The sequence below is a fragment of the Triticum urartu genome, chromosome 1A, assembly GCF_056163025.1.
Source record: "Triticum urartu cultivar PI428250 chromosome 1A, HENAU_Tu73, whole genome shotgun sequence".
NCBI lineage: Eukaryota > Viridiplantae > Streptophyta > Magnoliopsida > Poales > Poaceae > Triticum > Triticum urartu.
This window is the reverse complement of record NC_141873.1, coordinates 145501264-145526024: the sequence shown is the minus strand read 5'-3', so window position 1 is coordinate 145526024 and position 24761 is coordinate 145501264. Positions and strand designations below refer to the sequence as shown.

Genomic DNA, 24761 nt, shown 5'->3' with positions numbered 1-24761 from the left:
ATGTCATCACTTCACATATGCCATGTCCCATCGATTGCTACATGCTTGCCTTGATTGCCTCACACATGATGAATACTTGCTCTTTCTATTGTGTTGAGTGCCATACTATCTTCACTACACCCTATGCACGTTATGCTTGGATTGTCTTGCACTTGACCCATGTGTTTAGACACTTCATTTTACTTGGTGTTGTGAATGATTCCTATGCCTACCATCGACCTTACATTGAGCAATTTGTGAATGCTTGCTATGAACTTGAGGTAGATGCTTCTTCTCTTGTCCAACATATTTGCATCAATACCTCACATTTACATGCTTGTCCCCATGATATCCTTGATTATGCTCAATTTATGTGCTTACATGCCATGTCACAATCCTTTGTCAAACCATATGCTTTGCATGATGACGACACTTTTTTGGTGAATAACCTCTTGAATGCTTGGTTTTGCACTAATGCTAACCACATTTGTTTTTCCAAGTGTTTGTTGTCCTTGCTCATTTTGAGGGAATCACTAGACGGTGCGACATTGGAGAGTGCCCATTTCGAGCTTCCAGATGACGAGAACTTGGTGATCGACCACTCCTACACGGCGACGCCATCTCTTTCCCATGGTGATTTGGATTTCGATCCGAGGTCGGATCTTTCCCAAGGGAGGGGAGATGATGCGGAGCATCCTACGAGCATCACCATGTCAAGAGTCCATTTGGCAAGTGACACGTGCGACATCTACTTCTCATACCTAAAGGTGAATCTTCCTCTTTACACGTGTTCACTTGACCCCTTTGAGGATGGTATACTACTTGACACCCCTCTCGTGTGCATGCATAGGTATTGTCGGAACTTCACGGATGACGAGGAGGAGTGCAAGCACCAAGGAACACCTACACCATCCGCGAGGGAAGCCTGGAAGAGAAGACGGAAGAAGAAGGAGCTACAGAGTCTTCAGCGACCGGACGACCGTAAGCCACCGGACGTCCGACCCTCTACAGCCGCCGGACGACCGACGACACCGGGCGTCCGACAAATCCCAGGCACCGGACGCCCGATGCTTACCGGAAATCCGGTGCCACCTGTCCCGAGAAGAATCAGCGGACGTCCGACGCGCGCCGGACGTCCGGTCCGTCCTGAGCCACCGGACGTCCGACCCCCACCGGTCGTCCGGTACCTGCCTGTGTGCAGCCGCGGGCCTTTGGCCTTGTACCCCTCTCCCACTTACCCCTTCGTGACTAAGACTATAAATAGACCACCTCCACCTCCTTTCTAAGGTTAGCGTTGTGATAGCTCATTTGAGAGATAGAGCTACGCTCATCCATATCGGATCTCCTCCTTGCGAGAGACCGCGGCCTCTTCAGAGAAGATCCCTTTGGATTCAAGCCCCCTTTCTAAGGGAAGATCCCCCCGTGGATTCAAGACCTCCTCACGGAGAAGACCGGCTACCCTTGTATCGTCCTTAGTTGTCCGTGGATCGTGTATCTTCTCTTATGTATTCGAGGATCTAGCACATGTGTGACTATTTCTTGTTGGTTGAGTGATTCTCTCGTGTTTCCCCTCATGATTTCCCTCGTTTCCCCTCGTGTTCCTCGTGTTCTTCGCGGGATCCGCTCCTTTCGTGAAAGATCGGGCGATTAGGGTTCTACCCTACATCACGGCGCCTCCACGTTCAACACACGTACAACCCGGGGACGTCTCCTCCTTCTTGATCCAGCAAGGGGAGAGGAGAAGTTGAGGGAGAACTCCGGCAGCACGACGGCGTGGTGGTTGTGGAGCTCGTGGTTCTCCGGCAGGGCTTCGCCAAGCACTATGGAGGAGGAAGAGGTGTTGGAGGGGGAAGGGCTGCGCGAGGGGAAGGGGTGTGGCTGCCCTCCCACCCCCCTTCTATTTATAGGGTGAAGGGAGAGGGGGTCGGCCCGCCCTAGATGCATCTAGAGGGGGGCAGCCAAGGGGGGAACTTGCCCCCCAAGTTTGGTGGGAGGCGCCCCCACCCCCTAGGGTTTTCAACCCTAGGCATCTTGGGCCCTTGGGGGCGCATCAGCCCACTAGGGGGCTGGTTCCCACCCTTGTTCAGCCCAGTTGGCCCAACGGGGCAGGTGGCCCCACCTGGTGGACCCCCGGAAACCTTTCGGTGGTCCCGGTACAATACCGATAACCCTCGAAACCATTCCGACTACTGAAACTGGACTTCCCATATATAAATCTTCACCTCCAGACCATTCTAGAACTCCTCGCGACGTCCGGGATCTCATTCGGGACTCCGAACAACCTTCAATAACCATATACTATTTCCCATAACAACTCTAGCGTCACCGAACCTTAAGTGTGTAGACCCTACGGGTTCGGGAACCATGCAGACATGACCGAGACATCTCTCCGACCAATAACCAACAGCGGGATCTGCATACCCATGTTGGCTCCCACATGTTCCACGATGATCTCATCGGATGAACCACGATGTCGGGGATTCAATCAATCCCGTATACAATTCCCTTTGTCCATCGGTATGTTACTTGCCCGAGATTCGATCGTGGGTATCCCCTTACCTCATTCAATCTCGTTACTGGCAAGTCTCTTTACTCGTTCGAAATGCATGATCCCGTGGCTAACTCATTAGTCACATCGAGCTCGTTATGATGATGCATTACCGAGTGGGCCCAGAGATACCTCTCCGTCATATGGAGTGACAAGTCCCAGTCTTGACTCGTGCCAACTCAACAGACACTTTCGGAGATACCTGTAGTGCACCTTTATAGTCACCAAGTTACGTTGTGACGTTTGATGCACCCAAAGCACTCCTACGGTATCCGGGATTTGCACGATCTCATGGTCTAAGGAAATGACATTTGACATTAGAAAAGCTCTAGCAAACGAACTACACGATCTTGTGCTATGCTTAGGATTGGGTCTTGTCCATCACATCATTATCCTAATGATGTGATCCCGTTATCAACGACATCCAATGTCCATGGTCAGGAAACCATGACCATCTATTGATCAACGAGCTAGTCAACTAGAGGCTTACTAGGGACATACTACAATCTATGTATTCACACATGTATTACAGTTTCTGGTTAATACAATTATAGCATGAACAATAGACATTTATCATGAACAAGGAAATATAATAAATAACCACTTTATTATTGCCTCTAGGGCATATTTGCAACACCACCAACAAAATCCTCGTGGCCATAGACGCCGGAACCCATGTTGGGCCATGCAAAACAATCGGCCACCTGTGAAGCCGCCCAGACAACTTTGACTTTGAAGACCAGCAAAGATAGGAGAAATGTGCAGAGCCAGCGCCAAATAACGCCTCCTCGAGACCACCAATCACATGTCATTGTCACCACCTAGGCACCACCAGGGCAGCTCCGGCTCCATGACGACATGGTGAGATAAAGAAGAAACCTGTCGAGCATACCGAACAAAGCTAACAACCCAAGCCCTGCCGCAACCCTGCATCACTACCCATCATGATCATTACGAAACTCAACACCACGCCACCACACTGTTAGCCGGGCACCTGCCGACCACAATGTCATGAGTGCCTAACACATGGAGAGCGCGAACAGGATCCAAGGTCTTCAAGACAACGCCCCAAAGAGGGACGCGACAATGTCGCTGCCATCGCCCGGCCCGAGTGAGCCTTAGGCATTCACCCAAAGAACTGGATCTGAGGGGTGCGCAGGGATGGACATGGACTCAATGAGGACGCCTTCAAGAAGGTGAAACGACATCCACGAACGCTGACGTTGGCGGTCGGCAAAAGCTCGGCAAGCTTTCGCCCGGAGCACCGCTCAACACCACACCCCACGCACCAGACCTCCGCTAGACCACCCACCTCCCATGAAGTTGATGCGCTGACGACATGCGAGAGCCACCACTGACCATCTTCTCACCACCAGCCAAAGCCAACAGCCTAGATCCAGCCACCCGACCAGATCGAACGGCCTCCCATGATAGCACCGCAACACCTAGGTTGCCAGTTGCCATCAACAACAAGTAGGGAACATGCCAGCCAGCTGGAGCCCAGGACGCCACGCTGCTGCGCCTAACCAGGCGGGGCCGAATTTTCTGTTTTGACCCTTTTGCTAAACTTTAGCATGATTTGACCCCGATTGGAAAAACATTCAGGATCTGGCCATTTTTCTACCGCCAAGGATGACGACGGTAGGGTTACACAACCTACTGCCAAGATCATTGGCGGTGGCAATTAACTACATTGGCACGTCTGTTTGCCATGAAAAATACCTTACCGCCAAGGCCTTTGGCGGTAGCCTATATAACCCTACAGCCTGGGCCTTTGGCGATAGATGCTTGGCTTTTTTCTTGAGGAAAGGCCACCAGACCACATCCTAATCTAAACCACAGACACATGTTCTATTAATCTTACCATGAAGAAAGCCTGTCTCTGCCTGTGTATAGCACACACACTGCCTATCTATCTCTCCCTTTCTCTCTCCACGCACATGCATGCTATTGCTAAGGGGTGGTCTCCATGCCTGTGCATAGCGCGCGCACACACACACACTTAAACAATTGGTGGGTATAGACTACCTGCATGGATGCTTGCCAACCCTAAGGGCATGGCCAATGCTACACCGTGGACAGGTGCCCCAGCTGTCCACGTCGGCTCGGGTGGTCCAAAATTATGTATGGTGTAGCTTGCATAGGCAAGCCGGTTTCTGTAGAGGAGTCGGGCTCCTCCCTGAAAAAAGAAGAAAAAGGGGAGAGGAAGGAGGAAAAGTATAGACATGCATGAGCTCTGTATGGTGTGTGTGACCTTCAACCATCGATTGGGACTTGAGTAAAGCTGGATGACGAGAGATTAAGTGTCGGCCTAATGAGGCAGCCATGCGTTGGGTGGTTATGACCTCAGGCTAATTCTCTAACACATTTATCTACGTGGAAAGGCTGGAGCAGCACCAAGGTGATGCCTCTGTTGTACATGCCCTAAGTGCAACACTTTGCTCTTTGTAGCTTAACAGTAGCGGTAGCTTAGTTGTGCCGCCCAGAGCGCTAGCACTAGAAGTAGTGCGCCGCGGCATGTCAGTCTTCAGGATGCAGCTGTGACACTATTTTACTCTGCAGGCTAGTCTGAATGAGTTGCTGCTGCATGTGATGGGATACAGGGGCCTAATAAACTATAAATGAACTCGAATGAAATGTATGCATGCATGCATGTGGTACTGCCCAACCTGGCTTATATCTAGTAGTGTGGCGAGCACCTACCGCCAAAGGCCCTGGCGATAGGGTTACACAGCCTACCGCCACCGGCCCTGGCGGTAGGGTATTTTTCACATTAAATGGATGTACCAGTGTTGTTAAGTCATACCACTATTGACATTGGCGGTAGGCTGTATTATCCTACTGCCAGACTACGACAGTAAGGAAAAGGGTTAGATCCTAAAAAAAATTTGAACTGGAGTCAGATCGTGCTAAAGTTTAGCAAAAGGGTCAAAACAGTGAATTCGGACCCCAGGCGGATCCGATTGGCATGGGGCCGGTGATGCAACCGAAGCTCCCGAAGCCACCTCAACGGGAGCACGGCACCAGAGGGTCGCCGGACCTCTCGAGAGAAGTTGTCGGTCGCCAGATATGAGCAACGTTTAGAGGGGGGCTCCCCGACCAAGGGAACAGACATGTGCATGAGGAAGCTCCCCGCCGCCTCCGTCCGCCGAGAGGTCTTAGCCCACCGACATCCTCTAGCGACGGCAAGGGAGAGGAGGCACATGGAGGGATTAGTGGCCACGGGCTAGGGTTCCGCCCAAGCCGCCACAGGAGCGACGTGGGAATGGGTCGTGATAAAGGAGGGGATTTGAGGAAAGAAGGAAGAAGAGGGAGAGGCTTCCATGTGAGGTCTAACTTTATTGGGACTAACAAAGTTGATTTATGATGTGCTTGGAGCAGTTTACCATTATCTACCAACAACAACAACAACAACAACAACAACAACAACAACAACAACAACAATTACCCTAAAAAAACATAACAACAATTAATCTATATGTTTGTCGGTTACTTGCGACCATTTTCGTGAAAAACAAAAGTAGTTTGCAAAATAATGGAGCGCTCATGTATTCCGAGGTCCCATTGGATAATAACAAAAAAAAAATGTGAAGCCAAATATTCCACTATAAGTTAAAATCCTCCATAGCGCCAATCCTATATGACTCTACATATGTTGGGTTTTTTTTATTATCTTTTGTCAGACTGTTGGTCTTTGACTCTGTGCGTTTTAGTTATACACATGCCGGGTGTTGCTCATCATGTTTTGTATCCACTTGATGCTATTATTTATTTTGAGTTAATAAAAATGCCATTTTATCAAAAATGCTTTGCAAATAACGACAGTGAAGAAGCACAAACCAGCCAAATGAACGGCAAAGATTGAGATTAAAGGTCATTGCACTATACTATTATACATGATTGTACATTTCACACAGAATGAAGTCTTGGATACTTCATTCCAGTAACATCTCCTATCACTTCACCATCAGGGTCTGGCAAAAATATACATCCAGACAAGATGGTCAGCATCACATGACTCCTAGCTACTGGTTTTTTATCAGTTAGCTGAAGGATAATGTCCTTCTGGATGACATAGAACCTGTCCTTGATGTAATCAGTGCCTCGGCGAATTTGTGGATCTCAACATCTTCTGGTATTGTGGCCTCACCACTATCAAACTGAGAACCATGTTCACTGAATCTTCCGGATCCGAAAGATGCATTCTTTTTTACCCCATGACGCTGGTATCTTCCATCTCCTGCTTCTGTGCTATATCTTTGGCTGCCAAAAGAAGGCGTAACGCAGCTGCGATCGTCATGCTGCTGATTGGCAGATACGGCTCCTTCTGTCAAGAAGGAAGAGTAGCTATCATGCGAGTCTCTTCCAGTGAAGTCATCAAAGGAACAGCTCGAAATAGACACTCTCCTCTCCAAAGTAGGGAAATTGTTCTCTTCCTTATCTTTTCCCAGTACCAATTTCCGTAGCTTAGAGAAAAACTTCTTCTTCTCTTTCTTCTTCGGGTTTCTGGGCGTTGTGACTGATGACATATCGATCGATGTGTCATCGGGTTCGCCACTTGATGATGCCCTTGAAGAAGCGTACTCTGAGCCAAATTCTATGGAGCTTAAACTTCTCTCGTCCGCACCAACATTGGCATACTCCATTATCAATTGCTTGGCTGTCTGTTCAGATTTGGGGCTTAGGGTGTTGCTTAGATCCTGTGCTGTAGTTTGTGCCCCAGGACCAGGAGTCCCCTTGTTCTTCAGCTCATGCCGCAGGCAAGCATTGATCCATTTAAGATATACCAGCTCCTCAACATCTGCAAACCTGTCAGTCCGCAGTTGTTCAACCTCTTTTGACAACTTCTCGTTTTCTTGCTCCAACCCATCAACTTGTTCTGATGTTTTTACCTGCAATCATTTTTACTTGCTTAATTCGTGACAGAGCATCAAATGATCAATAACACAATGCACTTCAAATTAGCACACACCGAAGCAATAGATCTGTGGAAAAAAATTATGCAGTTTCTGTTTGGCAGAACAAGCATCAAGAATATCATTTTCTGTTTAGGAATACCTCCTCCATTTGACGATTCATTTTTGCACATTAAGTGTTAGTTACAGTGCAGGCCAAGAACAGTCAAGATTTACCTCCATGCTATTGTGGGACTTGGGTACAGGCGGTAGGCGTGTGAACTCCAATCGCCTAGTAAGGTGTGAATTCTCCTGCTGCAGCCTTGAATTTGCAGCTCTAAGCTCTCTTGCCTCATTTTCCAATTCCTCTAGCCTCTTTAATTTCTTCTCAGCCTCGCCGTCAACTTCTCCCTCAATAATCTCCTTACACTGAAAGGAATCAACTATGTTCTGAAGGGAAGTGATTTTCTCCTTTGCTTGTTCCGCATCCAGTCTCAACTTCTTTTTCAACAGCTTGCATTTTGATTTTGTCAACTCAAGCTGGGAAGTTAACTTTGAGCTTTCAGACAACTGTGTTTGTAACCTCTGATTTTCAGATTGCAAGGATTCGATCTTCAAGGAGTATAGCTGTGACTCGACATTGTTTATCTTCAGTTGGTTCTCAAGCTCCCTAACTGCAGCACCTTGCTCCTGCAAACCATACAACTCCAAAAGTTGTATCTCCAGGGTCTTTTCCCTTTCTTGCAGAGATCTAACCAAAACTCTGAGCTTGAAAATTTCATGCTCATTAGATGCATCTTCCCTTACTCTTGCTGCAGGTGAGCTTGCGATATTGCCTACGTCTCCGCCAAATTCTTCCATAACCATTTCATTGAATTCTGGAAGGAGAAATCCTTCATCATCATCATCATCATCATCAATGTTTCGGCATTTCGGAGGAAGTGACACTGAGGCAGTGGTGGTGGTCGTTGTAGTGGTAGTGGTTGTGTGCACAGAGTTACCATTGATTATTTTTGCCTTGGTATCCTCCTGCACAAAGCACAAATATAAATGAAAGACTACAAATGAAAATGGGCATATTTCAATTTTCCTTCAACGGATTGAAGAATGATATCGAATACAGGCAATAACTAATTTGTGGATAAGTTCTATTTTGTTACGACGGTCGTGGAAGATGAACTACCAGCAATATGTTCATAGTAAACAAAAGGTCATCCTTTAAATACAGTTTAAGATTCACGTGTTACGGCGAATTTGATATAACACATTAAGGAAAGGGATATTAAAAAGAATGTGTAGCGTAACCCCGAAAGCATCACACTATGTTTTTACCATCTTCCAACGAGCCCATGGTTTGCCTTGCCTAATGCTTACCATTCAGACTTTTTTTGCAACGTTTAATAGTATGTACTAACAATCTAGAAAAAGAATTATATTCCCTGAAAAAGGTTAAAAGACTACCAATTAATAACTAAAACATCTAAGAATTCTAAGTATCACCTTCTGATCATAATAATTTATAAATACTCAGCATGACCGTTCTCTGTTAACCTATTAGCTCATCCTTCTTAGGTATGGTTACAACTCTACAAGTGCAAAAATTACAGCAATCATGTTTATGTACAATCAGATTCTTACATTCTTGAGGATCCTTAGCTCGTCCTTGAGCCCTCCACCACCACCCTTCATGCCACGGGCATCATCCGGCTCTACAACACATCAAACCATACCAAAAATATTTCAATATGCATCACTTCTTATCCTGTTTTTCTTATTATAAGTGGTCAAAAAATTCTACAGTACTAAATGAAGAGGCAGAGCTGTTGTTGATTGCTCGATAGACAAGAAAATTCTCAATCTTGCAGTGCACAAGACATAACTGAGGCATAATCAATCTAGAAAGCATATCTAGCTTGCAAGCAAGACATGCATGTGCTCATGGTATGGTACCTGAAGGAGGAGGGAGCAGGAGGTGCCGGGGCCGAGGCCGGTGCTGCCACCGCAGCCGCGAGAAGAAGAGCCCAGCGATGGAGAGCGTGATGGCAGCGCCCACCCTCAGGAAAAGCAGAGGCAGGTCCCTCCGGCCACCGCCGCCGCCGCCGCTACAGTCTCCTGCCTTGGGCATCTCCCTTTACCTTGACCTACCTTGCCAAGAACATCTGAATCCTGCCGCATGAGAACGGCAGACACAAGGGGAACCCAATCAGCGGCTCAAGTGTCTTAGGATCGCCAAGAAGGTGGCAAACAAATTTCTAATGTTGGTGACTAGAAGTTAAGATTTCGGGCTCTAGACCCCAAGATTGATGCGAGGAGGGGCTGATACTTGCAAAAATCGCATCAAGAAACACGGCGAGCTCCACCCCCCTGCACCTTTGCCAGCCATATCTCCATGGCCTGAATCGAGCAGACCAGGAGGAGGGGCGTAGCCAAACCCAGCCGAACAGCCGAACCGGGCTACGATTCGCCCTCCGGTAACCTCCAATTTGGACAAGGAGGGGCTAAAATTAGGGTGGTAGGCTCCGGCTTTAGCTCGCAGCCAACGTAAACAGCCAAGAAAGCGTAACGACTGAGGAAGAAGAAGCCAACAAAATTAGCTTCCTCTCAAAGTGGCACGGCTCGTTTGTTCCGTTTCTGTCTTGGCTTGTTCTTGTTCCTCCCAAGGCAAGACAAATTCCGATTCCAAATGCCGGAACATGTCCCCGTCTTTGTAGCGGGGCACTCGTGTCGCCTTTCTTTATTTATTCGGATTCCGTCGTTTTCTCGCCGGTTCTTTCACAGATCGCAAATTCGCCAATTCTTCGCTAGTACTACTTCCGTGGCGAAATTTCAGTCTCAGCTTGCTTGTGCACTAATTGTAAATTGGGAGAGCGGCCGTTGGCGGAGGGTGGCTGAACCGATTGATGGCGGAAGGAAGCGTGGAGCGTGTGGTGGTCTCTTACGGATCTTCCGTGATTTCTGCACGCCACCTTGAAGGAGCTCCTGCTGCTGCCAGCAAGGCATGCTCTGTTGTTTGTTGGAACGGTTGGTTCACACGAGGAACACGACGACCCCCCGTGGTTGTACAACATCTCCAACGTGACGGCTCATCAAATGAGTTAATTACAAACTTTCACGGATCCACACACAAACAAGCAAAAAATCCATAAAGGTCATACATTAACTCTGGTGTTGTAACAGATTCGTACAAAACTCTCCCAAACGCGACGCGACGGCTGCCACGTAGGAAGGAGGCACCACACACCCCTCCCCCCCATCCCCCACCGTCTAAACATTTCGCAGGAAACCCCCCTGAGTGGTGAAGTATTTGCATAGTGAGGTCCTCGCAGTCGCTGCTCGTGATTTTTTCTGAAAACACCCTCCCTCTCACATGTATAACGACGCCGCTGCCGAGAAACCCTCCCTAACCCCTCTCTTTCTGTCTCGACCATGTCGCTGCCTCGAGGCCTCCGATGCGGCAGTTCTCCATTGGCAGCATTGGCGGTGACACCGTTGATCAACGCAGCATGGAGCCGCTCCTCCGGGAACCTGAGTTGTTCCCTCCAGAGTACGTTATGAGACCTCGCTGCCACTTCTTGTCGCGACCACACCCCCTGTGACGCCCTCGATTCAATCATACACTAATCATACACGCAAATGTGTACGATCATGATCAAAGACTCACGGGAAGATATCACAACACGACTCTAGACACAAATTAAAATAATACAAGCTTTATATTACAAACCAGGGGCCTCGAGGGCTCGAATACACAAGAGTCAGCGGAAGCAACAATATCTGAGTACAGACATAAGTTAAACAAGTCTGCCTTAAGAAGGCTAACACAAAAGCAACAACGATCGAAAAGGCAAAGCCTCCTGCCTGGGAGCCTCCTAACTACTCCAGGTCGTCAGCGGCCATCACGTAGTAGTAGGCACCCTCGGGGTAGTAGTAGTCATCAGTGGTGTCGTCTGACTCTTAAGATCCGTCATCTCGTCGCAACAACCGGGTATAGGGGAAAAAGAGGTAGCAAAGCAACCGTGAGTACTCATCCAAAGTACTTGCAAGACTTACATTAGATCTAAACTAAGTATGCATCTGTATCAAAGGAAAAGAGTTGTATCTGTGGACTAAACTGTAGAATGCCAGAAGAGAAGAGAAAAGCCTAGCCTATCGAAGACTAGCATCTTCAAGCATCTTCAAGCATCTTGTAGCATATAGAAGAGTACATATCAACATAATGTAAAGTAGTAGTAGTGTTATCATCCTCGGCCAGAGATCCTTTCTCGACTCCCTGCGAGAAAGCAATCCCAGAGCCATACTATCCATTTCTCATAACCATTTCTCATCTCAAGTATCCAATTCTAGTTATATCGATCGGGATACAACTCCAAGTGTTCGTTACCGTAGGACATGCTATCGATAGATGTTTTCTTCCCTGCAGGGGTGCACCAACTTACCCATCATGCTCGATTAACTCCGGTCGGACACACTTTCCTGGGTCATGCCCGGCCTAGGCCAAACAATGCGCCGCAACCCGACCTAGGCTTAATAGAGAGGTCAGCACGCCGGACTAAACCAATGCCCCCAGGGGTCATGGGCCATCATCCCGGGGACTCCTGCACGTTGCGTCGGCCGCCGGTGAGCAGATCTAGCTACCTCCTTAAAAAAGGCAGGAGCTTACCAGTCCAACCCGGCGCGCGCCGCTTAGTCACTGACGTCTATTAAGCTTCGGCTGATGCATACGACACAGAACGCCCATACAATGCCCACGTGATGGTTAGTGCTATCAGGCCAGAGGCCACTCGGATCAAATATCCAAATCCTAGTGGATTAGGAACGCGCGGTAACAAGTAGAGACTCACGAAAGATGTGACCCCGTCGCCCCATCTCGAGGACTTGCGGCAAGGGCTAAGAATGCCCGGCCACGCCTCGTAAGAATCTCGCGGGCACCTTTCAGGTCAACCCGACTCCACATCACTCGGAATTAAGCCCGCGCGGGTACCCCTCAGGGCCGACCCATCTTTAGTAACATGGTTCAGTGTAAAGTCGTAGTAACCATAGTAACCATGTGTCTAACACCAAGGGGAAAACCCGAGGAATCACCCTCGGTGAATTCCACTCAATGTAATCATCAAGGTGAACGTAAGAGGATCCACCCTCGAGGTTCACACTTGAGGGGTTGCACGAGAGAGCCGTATCGGAAGTGGTTAAGGAGGAAATCACCCTCGATGGCCACGACCGGATAGCTACACTACAGAGATCTCATCAGGAATGATGTATGAGGTTCCACCCTCGGCACTCGATGGTAACTCTGCAGAGTCGAGCAACAAAAGGGGCGTGAAGTGATGTGAGGTGTCGGGCTCTGGTCTTCGATCCCGTTGAACGGGTCTTCGATGATGAAGCGGGGGCAACAAGGATCAGGTGGGGGTCATTGATGGATCACTAACCAACCTATACTAAGCAGTTTAGGATAAGCAGGTAGGTAAAAATAAGCAGGTTACAAAAGTAGGCTATGCATCAGAATAGGAGCAATCAATTACGGTAGCAAAATCTAATGCAAGCATGAGAGAATGGAATGGGCGATATCGGGATGATCAAATGGGGGGCTTGCCTGGAAGCTCCGCTGAAAGGGAAGAAGGGTCGCCGTCGACGTAGTCGATCACAGTGGCAGCATCGGTCTCGGGGTCTACCGGAGAGAAGAGGGGGAAGAAATAATAAATATAAAGCAAACACAGCATCATAAATCATAACATGGTAATACGCGGTGTTAGGGGTGAACTAACGCGGTGCTAGACGTTGCAGACGAAGAGGAAAAACATCCGAAGGGTTTTTTTTTGGCGTCTGACGTTTTCCGGACAGATGAAAAGAGAGGGGACGGTTTCATGTTCAGCATGCTAGGGGCATGTGACAGGTGAACGGATCGCGTATTCGGATTTGTTGGATTTTTCTGAGCAACTTTCATATATAAAACTTTTTCATCTGACTTAGGGTTTATTTTCTATTAATTTTCAAAGATTAAATGATTTCTTGAATTTAATTCTTTCTAATTTGAAAATAAAAACAGTGAATACCTTTTGTATACAACAACACCTACCCACTATGTATGACCGATGGGGCCAGGGGCTGGGTTGACTCAGTCACAATTGACCGGTCAACCAATGAATAGTATAAGTGGGGCCTACTTGACATTGAAACAGACTTTAAATTAGGCTTTTTTTAAGAAACAAGATAGGCCCACATGACATAGACTACATCTAGACCAAATGAATCAATTTAGTTAACTTAGCGGGATTAGCACTAATGGGGATTAGTTTCCTAATCTCAACAGGGGCCGACCCAGGTAGTAGTGGCCTAGGCGGCTACACACACGAACACACCACACACACAAGGCGCGCACACACACATTGGCCATGAACGAAAGCAACAACACCTAGCTAGCAAGCATCAGCAAACAGCAGCAGTAGCAGCGTAGAGAGCGGTAGCAGCGTAGAGCAGCAGCAGGAGAGCACAGGCGGCCAAAGCAGCGGGGCATAGAGCACCAGCAGTAAGCAGAGCAACTGCAGCGGCACAACAGCAACAGCAGGAGCTGCGGCGCAACATCAATGGCATTAGGCGGAGCAGGGACCACGGTGGTTGCGGGTGCGCGCCTTGGACGCGGCCAGGGCGAGCGGCGACCAGGGCCGGGCGTGGCGGGGAGCAGCACGGGGCGGGCAGGCACGGCCAAACGCGGCCCAAGGCGAGGCAGGTCGTGCGGGCGACGCGAGCTTTGGCCATGGCGTCCGATGCGTGATGCCGGGCTGTACGGCGATGGATCGAGGTCGGGAGGAGGGGGAACCGAACGAGATGGTCATCGCGAGTTTGATGGCGAGGTTGGGAAGGCCGGAGGTGGACCGGATCGACGGGTGCGGCGACGACTGACGGCGGCTACGGCGGGGCTCGACGGACCTAGGCCTACGTTGCGTGTGTGCGAGTGAACGAAGAGGGGGAGGAGATGCACGAGCTCACCCCGGGGGGGGGGGGGGGGGGGGGGGGGGGGCTGGAGGCGGCGGATCGACAGCGAGGCAGAGGCAGACGCCGGCGGAGGGGATCGGTCGAGGCAACGTCAGCAGTGGTCCGCGGCTCCGCCCTGGTGTTGCAGGTGGCGTAGTCGACGTCGTCGGAGCTTCTGGATGTCCTCCCAGTCGCCAAGGAGACCGATGGCCACGACGACGACAATGGCGCGGCGACGACAACTTTCGGGTGGTGCGGCACCAAAAAGAATAAGAATAAGAATAAGAATAATTCTGGAAAGTAGGAAATTAAATCACTTGGGTGAAACAAAGAATAAGAATTACGTTATGGGCATCCTTCACCAATTTAGATTGATGACAAGCAACGGATTTGGCATACTACTTATTCCGGTTGAAAGGATTAAGAGAGATGTAATGTAAACTTGAGAAGGTTTTCAATGAACCACCGGTAGGATTTGAAAAGCATGAATGCATTGATATAATAAACGAAGGAAGAAGAATCTTGAAAGAACCACCGCAAGAATTGAAAATGAACAAAGAAAAGATAAAGAAGCAGCGGGAAGAATTAGCAAATGAACGAAGATGCTTGCTAGGATTTAGATACATGAGAACGAAGAGATCATGAACTGATTAGAGGATATTGAACGATGCACCGGTAAGATTGGAAAATGATAACTCAAAGCTGAGAATGAATAAACCTGAATTGATGGATTTCGGATAATCAAACTGAGAAGACTCTTGAATTGCTCCGGATGGATGAAAAGAATTCTCACAATCGAAAACAATTATGAGAGAATGGCATGAAGGTAGAACCATGAATCTTGAGAGAACGGAGGAAGATATGGAGGGAAAACTCCTCTTCGGTCTTCAAAATCCGAGAATGACGACGAGAAACACCACCAAAAATTGTTGAGGCACTCCGGAATTAAAATTGGAAATGTTGAACGAACGATGAAAAGAATTGAAAGATCTTTGGTGAAAGACATTTGACTGATGATAAATCATTCTTACGTCAAACTTTGAAAAGAATTTAGGATAGCTCCGGGAAAATTAGAAGAGTCAGGTAAGATCCTGGGAGAAGACCTGTGGGTTAGGGCCCACTCAAAAGAAACACCGTTGAATGATTTAAAAGATAGATTGCGCCAGTAGAGTTAAATGACTTGAATGAGATAACATTCTCGAAAGATCTTGAATGAATGAGAATAAAAACTAGCATCTTCTGAGATATCTTCAGCACTCCGGAACAAATGAATAGCGAGAGGTGAATGATTAAGAATTGCACCAGCATGAGAAAGCATTGAAACGAGGAAAGGATATGATCAACAAAGCTTGACTTGAAACCACCGGAGATGAAAAGAATGAAGAATGACGAACTTGAAGCTCCATTAGAATCTTCATGAGAATCACCGGATAAGAACATTGACGGAAAAGGAATGGAGAGGCTTCCCATCAATAAAATGGATACTTGATTAAGAAATCTGAGTCCTTGAAGGGCAAAGGGTGGGTGGGTGAGAAAACAAAGGCAACTTGGAGATAGATGAAACAAACAACATTGAGGAGACTTGAGTTGGTCTTGCGGATGTTGAAATGATCGAATCCACTTGAAGAGAAACACACCGGTTAAAAAGGATTGACATGATAATCTCGATTATCATGAAGGATTAGTATCCACATAGAAATATGAGAACACCACTTAGGAAAGGTATGGAATCAACATTTGACTTTGAAGCAACTCGAATACCACAACTGAAAAACAAAACAAAGGATTGGCTTGCAAAATAAGCCGGAACAAACATATGATAGAGATTTCGTCCGAAGTTTTTGTGGTGGGACCTACACGGGCTCGATCGTACAACACCATCATGTACAAGGCAGTGCACATGACATACGAAGCGTCCCCGAGTCGGCATAGCCAAGGACTCTTTAAGACACAACAATACCACTGTCAAACCAACCGTGAATAGGCGGACCACTAGACATCGAACCCCAATTTCATATCATACGTCTGACGGAAAGATATCCTAAGAGCTACTTGAATTCCCACTTATAAACTCCCGAAACTTTCCGGTTATGCAATCAGGTGTTGGGGATACAGGGGAAGCATAATATCTCATCAAAAACTAGCAAATCCTACATCCAGTTGTATCCATCCTTCAACACATAACCAAGAAACCTTCAGAAATCATTTACCTCAACCTTCGAAAAGCATATGTTATACGAGTTATGGCAATACTCCCGAACTCCCGCCCCAGTACTGGGTGGCGTCGAGGTTATCTCACCAACAACTTTATAAAAGAGATTTTTGATGTCGGCGAAACTCAAGTATTCCAGAACTGCAACGATAAAATTGTGACGAACAACACCTCGGAGCTCAACTCCCCGGAACACTGCCACAACCCCTAAATGTCAGGAGGCACCAAGAACAATGTTCTCGTCACAAAACCATCGGAACTATTCCAAGATACCCGCGTGATCCTAAATTTTTTTAGTGAAATTTGAGAAGAGAAGAGTCAAAACTCTACGTCAGGATGCCTCACCAGAGCGACGAAGGGACTGAGGAGTAAAAAGAATCCTATTCTCCGATATATATAATCCTATAAGACTCAAAACATTTTTTCTAGACTCAACAACGCCAGCGATTCGATCAAGCAGGGGGCTCCTAAGTCGGGGAAGGCTCTGATTACCAACTTGTAACGCCCTCGACGCGGCTATATCTCCCACGTGTCGAAGCATGACTTAGAGGCATGACCGCATTGAAAGCAATGTCGCAAGTGAGGTAATCTTCACACAACACATGTAATACATAAGGGAAAAGATACATAGTTGGCTTACAATCGCCACTTCACACAATTACATGAATAAAGCATTACATCATCCAGATACAATCAAGGTCCGACTACGGAATCAAAATAAAAAAAGACTACCCCAAATGGTACACAGATCCCCGATCGTCCCAACTGGGCTCCACTACTGATCAACTGGAAACGGAAACAACATAACGACCACGATCTTCATCGAGCTCCTCCTTGAGCTCGGTTGCATCATCTGCACGGTTCAACGGCACCTGCAAGCTGGTTTTGGAAGTATCTGTGAGTCACGGGGACTCAGCAATCTCACACCCTCGCGATCAAGACTATTTAAGCTTATGGGTAAGGTAAAGGTATGATGTGGAGCTGCAGCAAGCGACTAGCATATATGGTGGCTAACATACGCAAAAGAGAGCGAGAAGAGAAGGCAAAGCACGATCGATGAACTATGATCACGAAGTGATCCTAGAACAACCTACGTCAAAACATAACTCCAACACCGTGTTCACTTCCCGGACTCCGCCGAAAAGAGACCATCACGGTTACACACGCGGTTGATGTATTTTAATTAAGATCAACTTCAGGTTTTCTACAACTGGACATTAACAAATTTCCATCTGCCCATAACCACGGGCACGACTTTCGAAAGTTCAAATCCCTGCAGGGGTGTCCCAACTTAGCCCATCACAAGCTCTCACGGTCAATGAAGGATATTCCTTCTCCCAAGACAATCTGATCAGACTCGGCATCCCGGTTACAAGACATCCTCGACCATGGTAAAACAAGTCCAGCAAGACCACCCGCTGTGCCGACAAATCTTGATAGGAGCTGCACATATCTCGTTCTCAGGGCACACCGGATAAGCTAAGCGTACGGGAGCCAACGTAACCCAAGTTGCCAAGGGACGGCCCCGCACGGTGCTCTGGGTTGGACCAACACTTAGAGAAGCACTGGCCTGGGGGTTTAAATAAAGATGACCCTTGAGTCGGCTGACTCAAGGGAAAGAAAAGGCTAGGTGGAAAATGGTAAAACCAATGCTGGGCCTTGCTGGAGGAGTTTTATTCAAGGCAAACTGTCAAGGGGTTCCCATTATAACCCAACCGTGTAAGGAACACAAAATCCGGGAACATAACACCGATATGACGGAAACTAGGGCGGCAAGAGTGGAACAAAACACCAGGCATAAGGCCGAGCCTTCCACCCTTTACCAAGTATATAGATGCATTAATATAATAAGAGATATTGTGATATCCCAACAAAAATCCATGTTCCAACATGGAACCAACTCCAATCTTCACCTGCAACTAGCAACGCCATAAGAGGGGCTGAGCAAAGCGGTAACATAGCCAAACAATGGTTTGCTGGACAAGGTGGGTTAGAGGCTTGGCTTAACAATATGGGATGCATGATAAGCAAGTGGTAGGTATCGTAGCATAGGCATAGCAAAAGAGCGAGCAACTAGCAAGCAAAGATAGAAGTGATTTCGAGGGTATGGTAATCTTGCCTGAGATCCCGCAAGGAATAAGAACGAGTCCATGAAGAAGACAAACGGACGTAGTCGAACGGGTCCTCACAAACGCGACATTATCGGAACCAACCTGAAGAAGGAACACCGGAAAAAAGCACACCACATAGTAAACAACCAACACATGAACATGGCATGATGCACAACCAAGTATGATGCATGTCCGGATTAATGAGGCATGGCATGGCAAATTGCACAAACAAACCTACAAATTAAGTGGAGCTTAATATGCAACGAGTTGCATATTGACGGAACACCACATTCAAGTTATTTAGTTCGATCTCGTTTAGGTATTGAACAATATTAAATGTTTGTTAACATGGAAAGAGGTGAAGCATATGAAAAACTACCTATCTAGGCAAGTTTAAATGAGGCCGGAACAACAAACTACAATTCCGGTAAATCCCCATATGCAAATTATCAATTTGGTGCAACAACAATTTTAAACATTTAAATGTTATTATCATGATGCAAATGACATATGCAAGTTTATGCAAGTTTTAAGGCAAAGTTGACATGAGCATTATGGAGCATTTGTCGCCATGGCGGAAGGAAGAAGGGGTGCCACGGCGGCGAAATGGAAATGTTACCATGGCAACATTCCGGTTCCGGTAATTCGATTGAGATATTGATGCAAAGGAGAAGTGTGCGGATGCGTGCAAAAGATGGTGGGGCACTCCCGAATACCGGGTGTCCCATGAGTCGACGATGGTGACAAGGCAAATGAGGGGTAACGTGCACCGACAATTCGAGCACGAAGCAAGCACGAGCATCTCATACATCACACATGCATTCGTTCACGGGCGGTCGTCTCGGGGTTATACCTTCGAAGCGTGCAAGCGGGACGGTTCGGGTTCGTGTTCGGGTTCAGTGCAAGTAGAGGAAGTAGGCGTTCTCACGACGGTAGTCGTACACGACGCGTTGTGGAAGTAGTAGTACTCGCGGACTTCGGTGGCGGTAGTCATTTAGGGTCTTGGCGGTTCGTCGTGTAGTCGTACATGTTCGACGTGGTACATGGTTCGAAGTCGTGCATGTCCCGTAGATGTTCAGGATCACCGTGAGGAACTTGTTGAATCCAGGGTCTCAGTCGTCGGTAGTGGTACACGTTTCGAAGGTGAACTTGACGAACTCGAATCCCTTCGGGGTTGTCGTGGTACTTGGGGTCTTCGGACCCACCGGTCTCGTTCTTGCGACAATAGTTGAACTTGAAGTTATTGGTTCATGGGTCTTCGGCGCTGGTAGTCGTACACATATCATAGAGGAACTTGGTCTTGCGAAGAGGTACTTGACGCGTTCGAGGGTCGTTCATGTCATGGTACTTGGCAAAATCCTCGGAGAAGGTGCTTGACGGTCCGGGTATGGTTCTTGGTGTCTCATCCTTGCTGATCCAAAATAAACGCGAGACGGAAGGCCTCTGGTGGGCAGCAGCAAGGCAGGGATGGGAGGATCCGACCCAACGCGACCGGATCTGGCGATCTCCGGTGACGAACGTAGCAGGGCGGCGACGTGAGGCTTGACAACATGGACTTGAAGCGAGGAGGAGGCCACGACAGGAGGTCTGTGACATGATGGAGCAAGGTAGGGGCTCCGGTCCACTGCTGTTGCTAATGTCGGCACCGCAGACGAGGCAGGGAGACGGCGTGGCGCTCGCCGAAGATAGAGCCGGCGGTGGAGGGCGGTCCTGGTGCGGGCACCATGGCCGAAGCGCGGGGAGGTACTTGGGCGGCGGGAGGAGCAGCTCCGGCAGGACGAGGCATTCGGCGACGCGGACTTGGGGCGCCGGTGACGGGCGACGTCTGCGGGCGCAGAGGACGACGGCTGCAGGCGCGGGTGCTCGAGGAGCTCCTCTCCTCGAGCGCTCGGCGACGGGGACTTTGCGAGGAGGAGGCGCCGATGATGGGCGACGTCTTGTGTTGCAGAGGAAGGCGCGCGAGAGGCTGCGAGAGGAGGGAGAGAGAGAGACTGCGAGAGGATGGGGATCGTGTGCGGCGCTGCGGGAGAGAACGAGGGGAGATGGGGATCGTGCAGAGGAGATCGAGCGGGTCTCGCATTGTCGTGGGTGGTGGCGGCGCAGTGGAGAGAAACGAGGGAGAGGGTGTCGGGCTAGCGTTCGGTCGAGGCTAGGTTTAGGTGGGTGCGGCTGGGCCTTGGGAGGCCGGCCCATTGGAAAAGAGAACGGCCAGGGCCTGCTGGACTGCCTCTCCTACTCTTTTCTCTTAACCAAAAAGAGAAAAATAAAAATAGATAGAAAGGAAAAAAATAGAAAGAGAGGGTATGCATGGAATTTGGGTATGGAAATTAAATTCCCAGACTCACAAGAATGCGCTGGTTCCAAGAAAAATGGAATGGCCAAGATAGAACGAAAAGAATTCAAACTCATTTGAATTTAATTCAAATGGGTTTGAACTAGGGCAAGGTTTTAGGGGTATCCAAAAATGTTGAGAATTTGGTAGAGCTCCGGAAAATGATGAAAGAATAAATGGCAAGACTAGAGAGTCGAAACTTGAGGAAGAAAAGGCCAAGGGATTTAATATGCAAGTGGGTTCATGGGTGATTCCAAAATAATGGAATATTTTATAATAGCTCTCTAATATTGGGAGGGTATGTTATAAAGAGAACTCACCATGTGAATTCCCTCGGTTTAAACGGATCGAAGATCCATACGGTTTATTTAGTTGAGTTGCAAAAATTAATGACATGATGGCATGATGACATGATGCAATGCAAAAATAAAAGGAGCAAGCAAAAAAGAAACACACGGAGAAACCCGGAAACCCTGGAAAGCAACGAAAGCTCCGGTCTTGGGGCATTACAGGCAGTGAGAGCTACACAAGGGGGCGAGGGAGAAGATGGGCTAGGGTTAGTCAACGACGACGGGGAGGCCCTTATAACCGCCATGGGGCTTCGGATGGCTGCCCCGTGGCAATCAGCGTCGCGGACGGGTGCCCTATCTCCATGGAAATGGGGATGAACATGATGTTAGGGATGAGGCACTGGTGGGCTGGGCTGGGCTATAGCAAGTGGGCCAAGTGGAAAGTGAGGTCTTGCCTTTTTTACTTTTATATTACTGCTTTTCTTTCTCTAGGAATGTCTTCTATTTATATGGGGCACTAGATGATTTTAGTAAATTATGAGACCTAGCACATAAATGCAATACAGTCGTATGATGATGCTCACAAAGTTTCAGATCACTTGCAAACTTATATATTTCGGCCTATATCTATTTGGCCTAATTAAATGTTGTTGACACTGTTTTAATTAGGGTATTAAGGGGAGTTAAATACTTTTAAAAATGTTGGTTCACCACCAGCATTAACAATTTATTATTTGCCACATGATGGACATTTTTGTTTTCGCGCTTGAGTAATTTAGAATTTGAATTAGAATTTGACTGGAATTTCAAATGGGATATTGATCAAAGTAACTAAGCATTATTATAGCAAAATGATTACCTTGATCTCAGGGATTACTGTAGCACGATTACCGGGGAGTTACAAATCTCCTCCACTACAAGAAATCTCGTCACGAGATTTAAGTGGGGAAGTAAAGAGTAACTTCGGGAGAACTGACCCTTATAGGGTTAATTATCTGGTGAACTATTCAGGGAAGGTGGCAGAAGTATTCATCACTAGAGTTTTCAATAAGCAAATCATCACCTAACAAGTCATCTTCATCACTATTGAAATCAACATACTCGGGGTGTGTTACCTTAGGACCTTTGGCCATGAAGCATCTTCCAATTCCTTCATTTGGTGAGTCAAATATGTCGTAGGAGTTGGTTGACACAAGTGCTAGACTGGCAACACCTTCATCTTGAGTATCTTCGGAGTCGGAGTGATAGCTTCTCTCGGAGTGGCTGTCGGAGTCGGAGCCGGATACACATTCACCAACATGAGCTTGATGTCTTCGTCTTGTGTAGCTCCTTGATGATTTTTCCTTCCTTTCCGAATCCTTGCTTCTCCGTGAGTATCTTCGTTCATAACGATCATCTCTACTCCTTCTCTCTCTTGGTGGTGATTCTTTGCTTCTTCTTTTTGGAGAATCTTCTCTTCTCTTGTAGGGAGCCGTACACTCATTGGAATAGTGTCCGGGTCTTCCACAACTGTAGCAGTTTCGCTCTCGACTAGAAGATCTTTTGTCATTGTAGGACCTTGACTTGAAGCTTCTATCTTTGCTTCTACTCTTGTAGAACTTGTTGAAGTTCTTCACCATTAAGCTCAATTCTTCATTGAAGTCTTGTTTCTCACTTGATGATGTAGGGGCTTCACATGAGGCTTTATAGGCACCACTTGATTTGTTGTGAAGTTCCTCTTTATCCTTAAGTGACATCTCATGAGCAACAATTCTTCCAATCACCTCCGTTGGCTTGAGATCTTTGTAATTGGGCATCATTTGGATCAATGTGCACACGGTATCATATTTTCCATCCAAGGATCTTAGAATCTTCTTGATGATGAATCTATCGGTCATCTCTTCACTTCCTAAGCCGGCAATCTCATTTGTGATGAGAGCAAGCCTAGAGTACATTTCAGCGACACCTTCACCATCCTTCATCTTGAACTTGTCAAGTTGGCTTTGAAGCACATCCAACTTGGATTCCTTGACGGAGTCGGTACCTTCGTGCATATCAATCAAAGTGTCCCAAATTTCCTTCGCATTCTCAAGACGGCTGATTTTGTTGAATTCTTCGGGGCACAATCCGTTGAAGAGAATATCACAAGCTTGAGCATTGTATTGCAACATCTTCAACTCATCCGCGGTAGCTTCACGGTTTGGTTCTCTCCCATCAAAGAAGTCACCTTGCAAACCAACACACACAATAGCCCAAACGGCGGGGTTATGTCCAAGAATATGCATTTTCATTTTATGCTTCCAACTAGCAAAATTAGTACCATCAAAGTAGGGACCTCTACGGTGATAATTTCCCTTGCTAGACGCCATACTCTCCTAGGTTGTGAAACCAAGGCTATGACCACCAAAATCTATGGAGATCAAAGCTCTGATACCACTTGTAGGATCGAAAGTATGTCTAGAGGGGGGTGATTAGACTACTTGACCAAATAAAAACTTAACCTTTTCCCAATTTTAGTTCTTGGCATATTTTAGCTATTTTAGGACAAGTCAAGCAATCATCACACAATTCAAGCAAGCATGCAAAGAGTATATTGGCAGCGGAAAGTAAAGCATGCAACTTGCAAGAATGTAAAGGGAAGGGTTTGGAGAATTCAAACGCAATTGGAGACACGGATGTTTTTCCCGTGGTTCGGATAGGTGGTGCTATCCTACATCCACGTTGATGGAGACTTCAAACCACAAAGGGTAACGGTTGCGAGAGTCCACGGAGGGCTCCACCCACAAAGGGTAACGGTTGCGCGAGTCTACACAGGGCTCCACCCACGAAGGGTCCACGAAGAAGCAACCACCCACAAAGGGTCCACGAAGAAGCAACCTTGTCTATCCCACCATGGCCATCGCCCACACAGGACTTGCCTCACTAGCGGTAGATCTTCACGAAGTAGGCGATCTCCTTGCCCTTACAAACTCCTTGGTTCAACTCCACAATCTTGTCGGAGGCTCCCAAGTGACACCTAGCCAATCTAGGAGACACCACTCTCCAAGAAGTAACAAATGGTGTGTAGGTAATGAACTCCTTGCTCTTGTGCTTCAAATGATAGTCTCCCCAACACTCAACTCTCTCTCATAGGATTTGGATTTTGTGGAAAGAAGATTTGAGTGGAAAGCAACTTGGAGAGGCTAGAGATCAAGATTCATATGGTAGGAATGGAATATCTTGGTCTCAACACATGAGTAGGTGGTTCTCTCTCAGAACATATGAGTTGGAATGGTGTATGTGTTCTGATGGCTCTCTCTTCGAATGAAGAGGAGGTGGAGGGGTATATATATAGCCTCCACACAAAATCCAACCGTTACACACAGTTTTCCAATCTCGGTGGGACCGAATCAACAAACTCGGTCGGACCGAAAATGTAAACCTAGTGACCGTTAGAGATTTTCGGT

The 24761-nt window shown here is 47.5% G+C and overlaps 1 protein-coding gene across 2 annotated transcripts; it reads right to left on the bottom strand.

The window, feature by feature from the left end:
- Positions 1–6375: 6375 nt before the first annotated feature.
- On the bottom strand, positions 6376–10268 carry LOC125530311 (protein CHUP1, chloroplastic). Of its 2 annotated transcripts, none has more exons than XM_087516014.1 (5): positions 9746–10268; positions 9373–9588; positions 9061–9131; positions 7660–8451; positions 6376–7419 (listed from the first exon to the last, which is right to left on the bottom strand). In XM_087516014.1, the coding sequence occupies exons 2-5, from the start codon at positions 9545–9547 to the stop codon at positions 6571–6573; spliced, it is 1887 nt and encodes a 628-aa protein (XP_087372140.1). In that variant the 5' UTR covers positions 9548–9588; positions 9746–10268; the 3' UTR covers positions 6376–6570. The 2 variants fall into 2 exon arrangements, with proteins under 2 accessions (XP_087372140.1, XP_087372143.1); XM_087516017.1 differs by having other exon boundaries at positions 9793–10268.
- Between the last annotated feature and the right edge of the window lie 14493 nt (positions 10269–24761).